Raw genomic sequence first — 16255 nt, forward strand, 5'->3', positions numbered from 1 at the left:
ATTCAGGAGAGGCATGGTGTCTCATGCCTGTAATCCCAGCACTTTGTGAGGCCGAGGTGGGCGGATCACGAGGTCAAGAGATTGAGACCATCCTGGCCAATATGGTGAAAGCCCATCTTTACTAAAAATCCAAAAAAAATTAGCTGGGTGTGGTGGCACATGCCTGTAGTCCCAATTACTTGGGAGGCTAAGGCAGAAGAATCGCTTGAACCTGGGAGGCAGAGGTTGTAATAAGCAGAGATTATGCCACTGCACTCCAGCCTGGCAACAGAGTGAGACTCCGTCACAAAAAGAAAAAAAAACCTAACTCAAAATGAATCAAATACCTAAATGTAAAAGATAAAACCATAAAACTCTCAGAAGAAAACACAGGAGTAAATCTTTATGATCTTGGCTTAAACAATGATTTCTTAGATATGACATGGAAAGCCAACAAAAGAAAAAATAGACAAATTGAATTTCATCAAAATTAAAAGCTTTTGTGCTTCAAAGGGCACTATCAAGAAAGTGAAAAGACAACCTATAGAATGGAAGAAAATATTTACAAATCGTGTATCTAGTAAGTGTCTAGAGGCTGGGCGAGGTGGCTCACACCTGTAATCCCAACTCTTTGGGAGGCCAAGGCGGGCAGATCATTTGAGGCCAGGAGTTGCAGACCAGTTCTGGGCAACATGGTGAAACCCTGCCTCTACCAAAAACACAAAAATTAGCCAAGCCTGGTGGCACCTGCCTGTAGTCCCAGCTACTAGGGAGGCTGAAGCATGAGAATTGCTTGAACCTGGGAGACAGAGCACTCCAGCCACTGCACTCCAGCCTGGGTGACAGAGTAAGACTCTGTTCCAAAAAAAAAAAAGACCGGGGGGAGTCAGAATATATAAAGAACTCATACAACTCTAATAAAAAGATAAATGAATTTTAAAATGAGCAAGGGATATGAACAGACATTTCTTCAAAGAAGGTTGACAAATGACAAATAAGCACGTGAAAAGATGCTCAACATCAGTAGCCATCAGGAAAGGGCAACTTGAAACCTCTTCACGCCCACTAGCATGGCTGTAATCAAAAAGACAATAAGTGTTGACAAGGATGTGAAGAAATTGAAACCCTCATACACTGCTGGTGGGAATGTAAAATGGAGCAGCTGCTTTGGAAAAGTATTTAGGCGGTTCCCAAAAAGTTAAACATAGTTACCATACGACCTAGTAATTCCACTTTTAGGTATAGACCCAAGAGAAATTAAAACGGGGTCGCACAAAAGCTTGTATATTAATGTTCACAGCATTCACAGCTTTATTCACAAGAGCTAGACTGGAAACAACCCAAATGTCTATCAACTAATTAACAAACAAAATATGGTAAATCCATAAAATGGAATGTTATCCAGCTACAAAAGGAATGAGGTACTGATTCATGCTACAACATGGACGGGTCTTGAAAACATGCTAAATGAAAGAAGCCAAACACACAATAGGCTACATAGCATATGATTCTGTTTATATGAACTATCCAGAATATGCAAATCTATATAGACAGAAAGTAGAACTGTGGTTGCCAGGGGCGGGGAAGAGGAGTGATTGGGGAGTGACTGCTAATGGATAAAGAGGTTTCTTTTTGGGGTGATGAAAATGAAAATGTTCTCCAATTAGTGTGGACACGTGCACAAACTTTTTTTAATATACTGAAACCCACTGAATTGTACACCCATATATTTTTTGAGACAGGGTCTTGCTCTGTTGCCCAGGCTGGAAGTACAGTGGCATGATAATGGCTCACTGCAGCCTTGACCTCCCAGGCTTAAGTTAAGATGCTCCCACCTCAGACTCCTGGAGTAGCTAGGACAAGACAGAAATCACGTACCATAATTTTCTTAATAATTCCTTTATTGATAAACATTTAGGGTGTTTACAATTATTTTGCTGCAAACTGCTGCAGCAGGCAACTTCATTTTCCTTTCATTTTTATTTATTCATTTATTTTGAGACGGAGTTTTACTTTTGTTGCCCAGGCTCCAGGGTGGAGGCAATGGCATGATCTCGGCTCTCTGCAACCTCCACATCCCAGGTTCAAGCAATTCTCCTGCCTCAGCCTCCCAAGTAGCTGGAATTACAAGAAATGGGGTTTCACCATGTTGGTCAGGCTGATCTGGAACATCTGACCTCAGGTGATCCACCTGCCTTGGCCTCCCAAAGTGCTGAGATTACAGGCTTGAGCCACTGCCCAGCCTCATTTTCTTCTTTTGAACAATTTCCTCCTGATTAGGGGTAGGGTTAGTGATCAAAGATTTTGAACATCTTTCTGGCTCTTCAAATTTTACCTCTTACAAGATCTGTTGCTCCAGGCCTTAGCCTCTGCAAAGCCATGACCCTAAGGTCTGGCCTCTCCCCCATCTCCCCTCCTAGTGCTTTGCTGTCACCCTTTTCACCTGGGGCCTCTGCCTCTGCCTCCCACAGCCCACTCCTTCTCTTGCCCACAGGACTGCAGGCTTCCCCTCCACAGGCAAGCTGGGGCTACGCGTTGCAGAGCTTGGCTATTGCAACTTTGCCATTGCCAATGCAATCTGGTTCGTTGGCATGCACTGTGTTTACCTTAACTTCAGGGTGTCCTGCATAGGTCCCCAGGAAGATAAACCCTGGGTGATGTGTCATTTTTCCCCTTTCTGTTCCTTTCCACGCGCCCCCCACCTCTCCGTGTAGGCAGCACATCTAGTTGGCACTCCATAATTATCCTAAGTATTTACAAAACAACGTTGAAGTTCCTTGCTGTTTAGTTAGATCCCTTAAACTTGATAACATACAAGACAATTTGCATCAGGAGCAGATGAGCTAGGGCCCGGCGGGTACGATAAAAGTGCAATTTCATGCATTCACTCAAGGAGAACTCACTGAGCAACTACTATGTGACAACATTATCCACTACAGTGAATAAAAGACGAAACAAACAAACAACAACAACAACAACAAAAAAAAACAGCAGCCGGGCGTGGTGGCTCACGCCTGTAATCCAAGCACTTTGGAGGCCAAGGCGGGCGGATCACCTGAGGTCGGGAGCTCAAGACCAGCCTGACCAACATGGTGAAACCCTGTCAAAAAAAAAAAAAAAAAAAAAAACCAGCAAGGAAGTGGCCTGGTGCGGTGGCCCGGCAGGTATAGGCTGCAGTGAGCCGAGATCGCGCAACTGCACTACAGCCTGGGCAGCAGAACAAGACCCTGTTTCAGTAAATAAGTAAATACATAAATTAATTAAATAAATGTCAGAAAGTAAAAATAAAGCGTGTTAAATGGCAATTCGAGCTAGGGAGGAAATCAGGCGGGGGAAAGAAACTGACAGCGAGGAGCGGCTGGCAAGTCTCCCTCGGAAGGTGGCAATAACAGTAATAGACCGGTCACATCAACTGGGTGTTTACTGCGGGCCAGTGTGTGCCACCAACCTCACACGCGAAAGCCACAAAGTCTGATGCCACAACACAACGAGGCAGGGGCTTCTTCTCCTCCCTTAGTACACGAAAAGAGACGTACGGCGCAGAGTTACACTAGTCAGTAATCCCAGCACCTAGCCCTCGCCCCTCCTACTTAGGCCCCCGCCCCTCCCTCCTGCTTTCCTCACTCCTTCTCCGGCGGAGACAGACAAGCTGCTGGGGCCGGAATAAGCGCAGGCGCAGAGCGCGGAGTGCGCCGGCGCAGAGCGCAGGACGACGTGGCCGGTCGAAGTCCGGAAGTGGTCCCTGTAGAACCATCGTCGCACCGCTGCTCGTTGACGCGCTGGTCGAGCATTGCGTTGCTGCGTTGCGTCCCACCGGCTCCACTATGTTGAAGAAATTCGACAAGAAGGACGAGGAGTCAGGTGAGAGGGCCAGGCCTGGGCCTGGGGGGAGGCCGGACCCCCCACTCGCCGAGCCTTCCTTCGGGGCCTCTGCCCTGACGCGGATTCTGAGGCCCAGTGAGGAGCAGGGGCTTGAGCCAGGGTCCGCAGCTAGTCAGTGGCAGGCCTCGGAGAGCTGGAGCATGCTCGGCTGTCTCACGCTCGTAAGCTCGGACTGCAGTTTTCTGAGTGACCTTGGGCGCGTCACGCCCCTCTTTAGGCCTCAGTTTGCCCATTTGTCAAAGGAGGGTACCGGGCCGAATGGTCTCTTGTTACTTTCTTCGTCCAACCTCTTGAGGTTCGCCGGGGCTATGTTGGTGCTGGCCAAACGGGTGTAATTTGCGGAGCCAGTGTCCTGTGGCTGGGAACTCTGACCCCATCATTCATTTATTCAGCAAAGTATGTTGAGTGGTTACTGTATGCCAGGCACCGTACGGTGTCCTGGATACTGCAACAGAGCAAGTAGGACACTCAGTGACTGATCTGGGAATATTAGAATGGTCACACACCTTTGGGAGGCTGAGGCGGGTGGATCACGAGGTCAAGAGATCGAGACCGTCCTGGTCAACATGGTGAAACCCCGTCTCTACTAAAAATACAAAAAATTAGCTGGGCACGGTGGCGCGTGCCTGTAATCCCAGCTACTCAGGAGGTTGAGGCAGGAGAATTGCCTGAACCCGGGAGGCGGAGGTTGCGGTGAGCCGAGATCGCGCCATTGCACTCCAGCCTGGGTAACAAGAGCGCAACTCCGTCTCAAAAAGAAAAAAAAAAAAAAAAGAATGGTCACACACACGGTGGAGGAGATGGACATCAACCAGATAATCTCATTATTTGCAAATGTGACGTCTGTAATTAAAATTATTTGCAAACGTGACGTCTGCTATGAAGGAACTGGTTACAGGAAGATGGTGGTCCCTGGCACATAGGGACTTAGTTAATTACGAGTTATATAAATGAATGCAAGACATGGCACCATGAGAAGCATAAGACTGTACCAGGGCTGTTGGGAGATTGTGAGTGGTTTGAGGTGGAATGGAGCCCACCTGATTGCAGGAGACTAGTAGAATCCCTAGACAGATGATAGAGCCTTGATTGCCATTGCTGATGAATTTGAACTTTACTAAATTTACTAGGAAGGGACATCTTCCCTTTATCTTTGTTTGGGAGAGTTTCGAAGCTCCGAATCACAACCTGCCTTCTCCATTGTTCTTGACTGTAGGTGGAGGCTCCAACCCATTCCAGCACCTTGAGAAGAGTGCGGTACTCCAGGAGGCAAGTGACGTTTGCTCCCTTCTAGCTTCCATCATAAATATTCACCATCAGTGCAACTGAAATACCAACACATTCAAAGTATTGTTTTAAAGAGCAAAACGGGAGAAAACTTGTGCCTGGAAGACAGGAAACCTTTGTTCCTGGAGACAATTAGTTATGCTTACTTCTTTTCTTTTCTTTTCTTTTTTTTTTTTGAGACAGAGTCTCCCTGTTGTCGGCCCAGGCTGAAGTGCAATGGCACGTTCTCGGTTTACTGCAACCTCCGCCTACCGGGTTCCAGCAATTCTGCCTCAGCCTCTTGAGTAGCTGAGATTACATGCACCCACCACCACACCTGGCTAATTTTTGTGCTTTGAGTAGAGACGGGGTTTCACCATGTTGGCCAGGCTGGTCTCAAACTCTTGACCTCAGGTGATCCACCTGCCTTAGCGTCTCAGAATGCAAGGATCACAGGCGTGAGCCACTGTGCCCAGCCGCTTACTTCTTTATTGTTGTCATTCATTGCTTCTCTTTCCAGTTAGCAGATATTTGCTAAGTATCTGCTAATTGGTATGTTAGCACATCCCTAACTAATATTTACACAACAGTCTAAGAATAATTACTAGTTGAGTTAAAAAAAAAAAAGAAAAACTCCTTATGAAAAGAAGCTTGTTGCATACCCAGAAAGCCCTGTTTAGACAAGTCTATTTATCCTGAGATTTCTCAGACATTGAATATACTTGAAGGGAAATGAACTAGGCTGGAAGATAACATCCTTGGTTACTTCTTCTTAGGCCCGCGTATTTAATGAAACTCCCATCAACCCTCGGAAATGTGCCCACATCCTCACCAAGATTCTTTATCTCATAAACCAGGTAACAGGGTGAGGCTTGGAGGTAGGGAGAATGGTGCTGGGGGATTGGAGGGCAGTGGACAAATCATGATCACTCTTAGGCTATTGGACGGCCTCTGTATGGTTGTAGACAACAGCACAGCTCTGGGTCCCTTCAGCATCCAAGTCTCGTGTGTTGCCTTTGAGCCTCTTTAGGGTCTGAGGATCTGGTGTGGGCTGATCCTGTAGGAAGAGCTGTCTGACGACTCTGTCCCAAGCTGAGACTTCTTTCTTGATTAACACAGGGGGAGCATCTGGGGACCACGGAAGCAACCGAGGCTTTCTTTGCCATGACCAAGCTCTTTCAGTCCAATGATGTAAGTGCCCCGACCCAGCTTTTTTTTGAGAGGTGGCAGCTGTGACAAGGTGATGGGGGGCCAAGGGGAGCTGGCCCCAGCAGTCAGTGTGGGCTGCCTTTGTGTATATAGGAGATTTCCTCTCCCAACTCTGGCCCTCAGTAAGCCAGGGCTGATAGGCTTTTCCCACCTATCTCCCAGCCCACACTCCGTCGAATGTGCTACTTGACCATCAAGGAGATGTCTTGCATCGCAGAGGATGTCATCATTGTCACCAGCAGGCAAGTCATGGGGTTGTGGGTGGCTCCTCTGATGGGTTCCATTGACAGACCATTTTTTCTTGTGTGTACCAGACAGTGAGACTTTTGGTTGCATGTTGCCAGCTGCCCTTTCCTTTTCTGTCTCCCTTATCCTTCAGTGACTGCTGCCCACTCCATGGCAGCCTCCAGGTGTGCTGTTTCCATTTTAATTCTCTGGCCTTGACTTGGACACAAACTCTTCCTTTCCTTGATTTCTCTTAGTCAGCCAGACCAGCCTAGAACTTTCCCAAATATTTTCTTTTTTCTTTCTTTTTTTTTTTTTTGAGACGGAGCCTTGCTCTGTCACCACGCTGGAGTGCAGTGGCACTATCTTGGCTCACTGCAACCTCCATCTCCCAGGTTCAAGCGAGTCTCCTGCCTGTCAGTCCCTCTATGTAGCTCTGGGGATGTAGCAGCAAAAAAGATAGACATGGTCTCTTCAGCCCCAGAATTTACAGAGAAATAACCAGGCATTAGGTCATTAAGGTAGGGTGTAATATGGTTTATCATGGAAGTATGATGGGCTATGAGAGCAGACCAGAAGAGCATCCAGCTTGATTTGGATTGGGAAAGTCTTCCTAGGGGAATGATCTGAGTGGAGTCCTGAAGGAGGAGTAAGAAACAGTAGGACAGGCTGGACGCGGTGGCTCACACCTGTAATCCCAGCACTTTGGGAGGCCGAGACGAGTGGATCACCTGAGGTTAGGAGTTTGAGACCAGCTTGGCCAACATGGTGAAACCCCATCTCTATTAAAAATACAAAAATTAGCTGGGTGTGTTGGCATGTGCCTGTAATCCCAGCTACTTGGGAGGCTGAGGCAGGAGAATTACTTGAACTGGGGAGGTGGAGGTTGCAGTGAGCTGAGATCGCGCCACTGCACTCCAGCTTGGGCAATAGAGCACGACTCCATCTCAAAAAAAAAGAAAAAAGAAATGCCCAGGTGCAGTGGCTCACGCCTGTAATCCCAACACTTTGGGAGGCTGAGGCGGGTGGATCATGAGGTCAGGAATTCAAGACCAGCCTGGCCAACATGGTGAAACCCTGTTTCTACTAAAAATACAAAAATTAGGCTGGCATGGTGGCACATACCTGTAATTCCAGCTACTTGTGAGGCTGAGGCAGGAGAGCTTGAACACGGGAGGCAGCAGAGCTTGAACACGGGAGGCAGCGGTTGCAATGAGCTGAGACCGCACACTCCAGCCTGAGTGACAGCGAGACTTCCTCTCAAAACAAAACAAAAAAAAGAACAGGATAGAGTGGAGGTGAGGGGTGAGGAGTGCTACAGGCTGAGGAAACAGCACGTGCAAAGCCTGGAGAGGAGTGAACATGGCCAGTTGGGGAAGTTCAAGGAGTTACATTCAGGCCACTGGCAGTAGGAAGCTATGGAAACTTTTTAGCAAAAGCAGGGGGATGACCTGTTTGGTTTTGAGTTTTACCAAACTCCCTCCAGCAGCTGTGTGGAGTTAGGCTTGGAGGGGCAAGAATAAAGGGAGAGCACTGGTTAGGAGGCTCGTGTAGTACTTTGGGCAAAGGTAGTGATGGCAGCTGGAGAGGAGTGAGCAGGCCCAGGCTCTCTGCGTGGTGACAATGCCTTTTTCCCCGCAGCCTAACAAAAGACATGACTGGGAAAGAAGACAACTACCGGGGCCCGGCCGTGCGAGCCCTCTGCCAGATCACCGACGTGAGTCATGCCAGTCCCTCCCTGCTTCCTGGCCTCTCCATTGAGGCTCTTGGCCTCAGCGTTTGCTTGCTTTGGGTTGTCCCGTATCTCACTGATCCACATGATGTGGGGTGGGGGTGGGGTGGTGTGCAGGAGCACGAGACACTTATTTCCATCTCATACTCCTCCCTGCCCCCATTCCTGCACTCCTGAGAGTTGTCAAAGACTGACTGGGTCTCCTTCACCCTGCTCCTTGTCCCCGCAGAGCACCATGCTGCAGGCTATTGAGCGCTACATGAAACAGGCCATTGTGGACAAGGTGCCCAGTGTCTCCAGCTCTGCTCTCGTGTCTTCCTTGGTGTGTAGCTGCTGCTGAGTCCTGCTAGGGGTGGAGTAGAAAATTGAAGAAAATACCAGAGTCACATTCTAGTAGGAAAAAGAAAATATTTATTTCTTTATTTCTTTTGGGAAACAGAATCTCACTCTGTCATCCAGGCTGGAGTGCAGTGGCGCGATCTCAGCATACTGCAACTTCTGCCACCTGGGTTCAAGTGGTTCTCCTGCCTCAGCCTCCCAAGTAGCTGGGATTATAGGCACCTGCCACTGCCCCTGGCTAATTTTTGTGTTTTTAGTAGAGATGGCTGGTCTTGAACTCCTGACCTTGTGACCCACCCGCCTTGGCCTCCCAAAATGCTGGGATTACAGGGGTGAGCCACTGCACCCAGCCTCTCTTTCTTTTTTATTTTTTTGAGACAGAGTCTCACTCTGTCACCTAGACTGGAGTGCAGTGGCACGATCTTGGCTCACTGCAACCTCTGCCTCCCTGGCTCAACGATTTGTATGCCTCAGCCACCTGAGTAGCTGGGATTACAGGTGTGCACCACCACAGTCGGCTAATTTTTGTATTTTTGGTAGAGATGGGATTTCCACATGTTGTCCAGGCTGGTCTTGAACTCCTGAGCTCAAGTGATTCACCTGCCTTAGCCTGCCAAATTGCTGGGATTACAAGCATGAGCCACCACACCTGGCCAAAAGAATATACTTCTGTATCTGCAAGCCTGAGAGTCCCACCCTCCTCAGTGAAGACAGCTGAGGACCTGTGGGGTGATTGAAGAGGGGTGTGGGTGGATGGCCTTGACCCATGCCTTGGGTAGGCACAGTGACGGTGGGAGCATCCTGAGTTTGTCCATGGTCTCTGAGGACTAGGACAGTGGTGAGCCCCTGAGCTGTGTCTGAGGGAAGACCAGAAGTGGGCCCAGAAGATGTGATGGGGACACTTCCTGCCTGCCCCGTAATGTGCCCTGTTGCCCACAGCACCTGCTGAAGTGCAGCTTTGACGTGGTCAAGCGCTGGGTGAATGAGGCTCAGGAGGCGGCATCCAGTGATAACATCATGGTCCAGGTGAGATGTGAGCAAGGGAGTGATGTTTAAAATGCTCAGGCAGGTGGTAAGGCCCTGGCCAGTTGGCATGGACACTTGCCACCGAGATCCTTGGTGACTCCTGGCTATAGCAGGCTTTAATCCTTTTGTCATTGATTCATGGGAAGAAGTGGGAGGTCTTGGGTTAGAGAATTCAGGGTACCACTTGCAGGGCTTGAGTTAGAGACTGGTTACCAGCTGGTGCTGAAATACTGAAGTGTTTTGATAACCAGCTGAATATTGTTTTAGAGCATATGATCTGGCAAACTTGGCCACAGCAGGCAGAGGGCTGCCTAAATTTAGGCCTTTGCCAACCTGGCTTTGTTACGATGTGTGGAATTACCTTGGTGAGGCTTCCATCTACTTTACGGTTCCTCAGTGACCTAGGCCAGGCTTTCCTTGTATTTCTCTGAGTCCTGGTTTCCTTGTCTGTAAAATGTGAATGGTTACTGCCTCACAAAGCAGCAAGGATGAACTGAGATCATGTGTGTAACATGTGACCCATCTGGGGCCTGCCTGTCAGCACTCCCTGTGTGTTTATATATTCTCTTCATCTCTCATCTGCCTTCTAATCCTTTGCGTGATTCTTGTCTTCAGGGCCAGCTGTGGCCCCTCAAAACACTTCTGAAGGCGGGATAAGCTTCCCACGTAGAAGGCATGCACAGCTGCCATATCTTTGCTCTCAAATGCCGCTCCTTTAGGAAACAGAAAAGAGTATTGAGGACAGGAAATAACTGAGACCTCACATCTCTAGAAAGGGAGTCGCTGGACTTTTGGCCCTCCAGACCTAGCTTTGTCAGTTCAAGCCAGGGAGTCTTCAGGCAAGTCAGCAGAGATAAAACTGTCTACCTGCAGGGTTGTTGTGGGGAATGCAAGATTTCATAGCTAAGGTGTCCCATACAGTGACTTACAAACATGACCATGCTCAAGGTCTGGCTGCCGCCTTCTGTCTCTCCTAGTGAAAGCACCAGGTGTCTCACATTGCTTTCATCTTTGTACTGTTTGTTGTCCCTTTCCGTACTTGTATTTATGCTGCCTGTTAGGGCTCTTGCCGAAGTGGGGGTGGGAACAAGAACCACAGATACACTCCTGTGGTTTGTGAAGCATTGTATGGAGGGCTGTATACATAGAGTACCTGGGGCAGTTGTCACAGCCACTCTGTGTGCTGGCTGCTACCATGCTCCTCTTAGAAATGAGAAGGCTGAAGGGCCTGCCCAGGGCCACATAGCCGGTATACCCAAAAGTCATACATCTGTACTCTGTTACTGTCTCCTGTCCTATAGTACCATGCACTAGGGCTCCTGTACCACGTGCGTAAGAATGACCGCTTGGCTGTCAATAAGATGATCGGCAAGGTCACCCGGCACGGCCTTAAGTCTCCCTTTGCCTACTGCATGATGATCCGGGTGGCCAGCAAGCAGCTGGAAGAGGAGGATGGCAGGTAACGGCTCTCGTCTCTCACCAGCTAGTTGATGCCTCACTCACCCTATCATGCTGGGCCACCCCCAACCTTTACTTGTCACCCTGTGTTCTTTTGTAGCCGTGACAGCCCACTGTTTGATTTCATCGAGAGCTGCTTGCGCAACAAGCACGAGATGGTGGTGTATGAAGCCGCCTCGGCCATCGTCAATCTGCCAGGCTGCAGTGCCAAAGAGCTGGCCCCAGCTGTGTCAGGTCACTGGGCATTCCTTCCGCCAGCCTCACGTTTATGCTTGCCAGGAACTGGAACTAGGCCTGGGTCAGGGGCTGGGGGAAAGAAAGAAAATGCTCTCAAATAGGCCACAGACTGGTGTTAAGGAGTCCATACCTAGGAAGCACCTGCCCAGACACTATGCTGGAGCCCCATGTGTGTCACATTTTGAGGGTGGGCTGTCGGACCACTGAAGAGGCTGAGGTAAGGCTTGGGTCCACTCTGGAGCCTGTCGGGTTGGCTGGCCACAGGAGGAGGCCTGGTGGAGGAACTCAGGATCTATGAAACTGGTGCCTGTGAACTGGAGCTGAGCTTTTCCAGGTGAAGGAGAGGACAGTATAGAGGGTCATTCTGAGCCTCTGGCTACAGCAGTGGAGCAGGGCAGCCTGTGTTAGAGCCCTGGCTCTGCCCCTTACCAACTGGGTGAGCCTGGCAAGGCCACCCATCCTCTCCATGTCTCCCTTTCTTTTTTCTCAGATGTGGATGATAGGTCATGCCCATTACATAGGGGTTTATAGACGGAAAATGTGGGATCTAGACAAATTGCTTAGAAGCCAACATGTTTGTTTGCTGGTTTTTTTGTTTTTGTTTTTGTTTTTTTGAGATGGAGTCTCGCTCTATTGCCCAGGCTGGAGTGCAGTGGCGTGATCTTGGTTCACTTCAACTTCTGCATTTTGGTTTCAAGCGATTCTCCTGCCTCAGCTTCCTGAGTAGCTGGCATTACAGGTGCCCACCACCATGCCCAGCTAAATTGTATATTTTTAGTAGAGATTGGGTTTCACCATATTGGCCAGGCTGGTCTTGAACCCATGACCTTGTGATCCACCTGCCTCGGCCTCCCAAAGAGCTGGGGTTACAGGCATGAGCCACCACGCCCAGCCGTTGTTTGCTGTTATTAAGGGGAGTCTAGCAGCCTTGAGTCATGGAGTCTTCTCTGTGCAGCACCCTGCACAAGGTGTGGGAATCCCCCTGTCACGGAGGAGAAAGCCTGTGAAGAGATGCAAAGTGGTTGATACTGGAAAGTGGGTATGTTGAGAGGCTAGGAAAGGAGAGGCGCTCAGGGTGAGAAACCTAGATTCAGGGTGGAAGAGAAGTGGAGTGTGTTTTAGAACAGGTCCCTGGAAAGCAAAGATGTGGCGGGAGAGTTAGATTTGCAGGTTTTGAGAAATGATTGGGCCTCTTGTTTTTCTTATTCTTTTTTTTTTTTTTTGAGACGGAGTTTCGCTCGTTACCCAGGCTGGAGTGCAATGGCGCGATCTCGGCTCACCGCAACCTCCGCCTCCTGGGTTCAGGCAATTCTCCTGCCTCAGCCTCCTGAGTAGCTGGGATTACAGGCACGCGCCACCGTGCCCAGCTAATTTTTTGTATTAGTAGAGACGGGGTTTCACCATGTTGACCAGGATGGTCTCGATCTCTTGACCTCGTGATCCACCCGCCTCGGCCTCCCAAAGTGCTGGGATTACAGGCTTGAGCCACCGCGCCCGGCCTTGTTTTTCTTATTCTTGACTATAACAGAATAAACTTGGTCAGGCAGACAGATGGAGTTCATGTTTGGAGAGAGAAGTCTCCCCTCCTCCTTAGAAATGAAAAAAGAACTGCTGGGCATGGTAGCTAACACCTGTAATCCCAGCACTTTGGGAGGCTGAGGTGGGCAGATCATGAGGTCAGGAATTCGAGACCAGCCTGACCAACATGGTGAAACCCCATCTCAACTGAAAATACAAAAACTAGCTGAGTGTAGTGTGCATGCCTGTAATCCTGGCTACTCAGGAGGCTGAGGCAGGAGAATCCCTTGAACCTAGGAGGCAGAGGTTGCAGTGAGCCGAGATTGTACCACTGTACTCCAGCCTGGGTGACAGAACAAGACTCCATCTCAAAAAAAAAAAAAAGAAAGAAGAACTAATGAATTCATACACTGATTTGTGTATTCATTCATTCTTTATTTTTTTTATTAATTTATTTTTAGAGACAGGGTTTCACCATGCTGGTCAGGCTGGTCTTGAACTCCTGACTTCAGGTGATCCGCCCGCCTTGGCCTCCGAAAGTGCTGGGATTACAGGCGTGAGCCACTGCGCCCGGCCTTCATTCATCCTTGTTATATCCCCCATATTTCCAGAATAATGAAAGATGTAAATAAAGTAGGGTCTTCAAAATACACATTAAGAGGCCAGGCACGGTGGCTCACGCCTATAATCCCAGCACTTCGGGAGGCCGAGGTGGGTGGATCCTGAGGTCAAGAGATCGAGACCATCCTGGTCAACATGGTAAAACCCTGTCTCTACTAAAAATACAAAAATTAGCCGGGCATGGCGGCACACGCACCGGTAGTCCCAGCTACTCAGGAGGCTGAGGCAGTAGAATTGCTTGAACCGAAAGGTGCAGGTTGCGGTGACCCGAGATTGCGCCATTGCACTCCAGCCTGGGTAACAAGTCAAACTCCATCTCAAAAAAAAAAAAAAAAAAATTAAGAAAAAGAATTTTTTTTAAGTGTTAGAGAATAAGAGCCAAGTTATGAAGAAAGGAACATAGATATTCCAGAAAACAGTAGTCATCTTCAATCCTATGACTGAGTGCCAAATTTAGCTCTGAGCTTCCTGGCAGCCAGGGCAAGGGAGATAGGTACCCGAATGGCTCTCATGTAGTAAAAGGAAATCAACCATTCATTTAAGAGAGGACTTCGTTCTGCAGTACTCAGTGCTGAGGGGGGAAGTTCTGTTGGCTCCAGTAGACACAATAGGAGAGAGGAGTGGAATGTTACTTCACAGAGGTTAAGGGCTCAGGCTGCAGTTGCCAGCAGTCTTGGAATTTAATTCTGGTTCTGCCACTTACTGGTTGCCAACCTAAAGTCTGTTTGCTTTCCCCTTTGTGCCTCAGTCTCCTTACCTGTAAAGTGGGGCTGCAAGCTATAGAAGTGAGGCATGTCCACTGTGTAGCACAGCACCTGGCACACAGCAGATGCCCAGTGAATAACAGCCTCACAGGAACCCCTGGGTGCTCACAGACATTATGAACTCTGTCCATGGCTTAGGTGCCCAGGTTGAGGAGAGCTCTCTATCTTGGATTGGGGTGGCGGTGTCAGCAGGGAAATGAGCTGAGCAGAGGATTTGAGTCAGAACAGCTGCCCCCAGTTTTCCCAGCTACCCAGAGTGAAGGCAACCTGACATGTGGCATCCATCTCCCCACAGTGCTCCAGCTTTTCTGCAGCTCACCCAAGGCTGCTCTCCGTTATGCTGCTGTTCGCACACTTAATAAGGTAAGAGTCCAAGTACAGGGTTGGAAGAAGCTGTCTAATCCAACTGGAGGTATGTCCTTGCCTCTGACCTGGCTGGGAAAGATGTAGCCCTGGTCACAGTTACTTTCTTCTGGATGGTGAGATGATCTGACTAGACCAAACCATCAAATGAAGTGACGGCACTGAGGTCCTGCCCTCTCTGTCACTGTCCTCCCAAAACAGGTTGCCATGAAGCATCCATCCGCTGTGACAGCTTGCAATCTGGATCTGGAAAACCTGGTCACAGATTCAAACCGCAGCATTGCCACGCTGGCCATCACCACCCTCCTTAAGACAGGCAGCGAGAGCAGCATTGACCGCCTCATGAAGCAGATCTCCTCCTTCATGTCAGAGATCTCAGATGAATTCAAGGTACCCGCTACCCCTGGGATAGCTGTGGACCCCAGAGTAAGGAGGGAGCTCTGTCCCTGCTCTCTGTGGCCACAGCCCTCCTGTCAGGACTTACCTGAGGGGCTGGTCAGCCTTGAGGACTCAGAGGAGGCCAGCACATTGCTCTGCAGAGGTTTGGCCTTCAGAGAAATGTGTGCAGTCCTGCCTCCAGGCCTTCATCTATATTGTCCCCTAGTACTGAAAGAACAGTAGTTTCCAGGCCAGTTAAGGATTCATTGATTTGTTGTCCAAGTATTTCTTGAGCACTTGCTGTCTGCTATGTAGAGTGATCAGAGGGGAACATAGCAGTGAACAAGGCAGGTGCCTGCCCTCCTGCGGTGTCCTTTCTAGGGATGGGAGAGAAACAGTAAAGAGGTAAAGAAAGGAGTGGATGGGATCATCTCAGGCATGGGTACTGCAGTCAAGAGTATAGAAATACAGCAGGGGTGATCCCAGTAGAAGCATGATCAGTCTGGGAAGGCCGTTCTGGAGGGTGATGTTTGAGCTCCAACCTGAATAGGTGCAAAGAGCCAGCCATGGGAAAACCTGGGAGGAAAGGCAGGAGTAAGTCAAGAAGAGAGAAGGCTAGCAGGTGGGAGAGCTGTGGGGCCAGTGCAGGTGGCAAAGTCAGAATAGACAGGGCTCAATCACATAAGGCCCATGGTCAGGTAAAGAATTTTGATTGCAAGGAAGACTTTGGAAAGGTATTCTTCTGGGGCAGGGAGAAGGATCTGAGTATTTTTTTGAACTTTTATTTTGAAACAATTCATAGGAGGTTACAAAGAAATATACTGAGAAGTCCTGTGCACCCCTCCATCAACCCTCTCCTGCAGTGCCAGCAACCCACACAAACACAGGACAGTGTCAGCCAGGAAAGTGATACTGGCACGATCCATAGGGCTCGTTCACATTTCACCAGCTACACAGGCAACTCCTGTGTGTGTGTGTGTGTGTGTGTGTGTGTGTGTGAAGCTCTATGAAAGCTGTCACATGGAGACTTTCAAAATTGCCACCACAGTGAAGACACTCAACTATCCATCTCCAAGAGACTCTCATGTTCTCTCTTCATAGCCACGCCCATTCCTACCTCCCTATCCGTAACCCCTGGCAGCCATTAATTTGTTCTCAATTTCTGTAATTCTGTTATTTCACAATTGTTAATTGATAGAACAATGTAGCATGTCACTGGAGAGTTTTAATAAGAGCAGTCAACAATATGAATAATATA

At 48.9% G+C, this 16255-nt stretch overlaps 1 protein-coding gene and 1 long non-coding RNA gene across 2 annotated transcripts in view; one reads left to right on the top strand and one right to left on the bottom strand.

Annotated features, from left to right (window-relative positions):
* Nucleotides 1–1872: 1872 nt before the first annotated feature.
* On the bottom strand, nucleotides 1873–3581 carry LOC135268882 (uncharacterized). Its single transcript, XR_010337236.1, has 3 exons — nucleotides 3428–3581; nucleotides 2586–2725; nucleotides 1873–2097 (listed from the first exon to the last, which is right to left on the bottom strand). It is a non-coding gene; the product is annotated as an uncharacterized LOC135268882 (long non-coding RNA).
* Nucleotides 3582–3648: 67 nt separating this feature from the next.
* The window catches only part of LOC105732817 (coatomer subunit gamma-1), a 29031-nt gene continuing 16424 nt past the window's right edge, over nucleotides 3649–16255 (top strand). Inside the window, exons 1-12 of the mRNA XM_064362091.1 lie at nucleotides 3649–3840; nucleotides 5078–5130; nucleotides 5904–5984; nucleotides 6247–6318; nucleotides 6499–6578; nucleotides 8203–8278; nucleotides 8523–8615; nucleotides 9572–9658; nucleotides 10960–11117; nucleotides 11217–11350; nucleotides 14552–14619; nucleotides 14821–15009. Coding sequence (XP_064218161.1) covers nucleotides 3804–3840; nucleotides 5078–5130; nucleotides 5904–5984; nucleotides 6247–6318; nucleotides 6499–6578; nucleotides 8203–8278; nucleotides 8523–8615; nucleotides 9572–9658; nucleotides 10960–11117; nucleotides 11217–11350; nucleotides 14552–14619; nucleotides 14821–15009 — 1128 coding nt within the window. The 5' untranslated portion in view covers nucleotides 3649–3803. The remainder of the gene's footprint in view (nucleotides 3841–5077; nucleotides 5131–5903; nucleotides 5985–6246; nucleotides 6319–6498; nucleotides 6579–8202; nucleotides 8279–8522; nucleotides 8616–9571; nucleotides 9659–10959; nucleotides 11118–11216; nucleotides 11351–14551; nucleotides 14620–14820; nucleotides 15010–16255) is intronic.

This window comes from Aotus nancymaae, unplaced genomic scaffold (genome assembly GCF_030222135.1).
Source record: "Aotus nancymaae isolate 86718 unplaced genomic scaffold, 86718_ANA_hifiasm-v0.15.2.pri h1tg000046l, whole genome shotgun sequence".
Lineage (NCBI taxonomy): Eukaryota > Metazoa > Chordata > Mammalia > Primates > Aotidae > Aotus > Aotus nancymaae.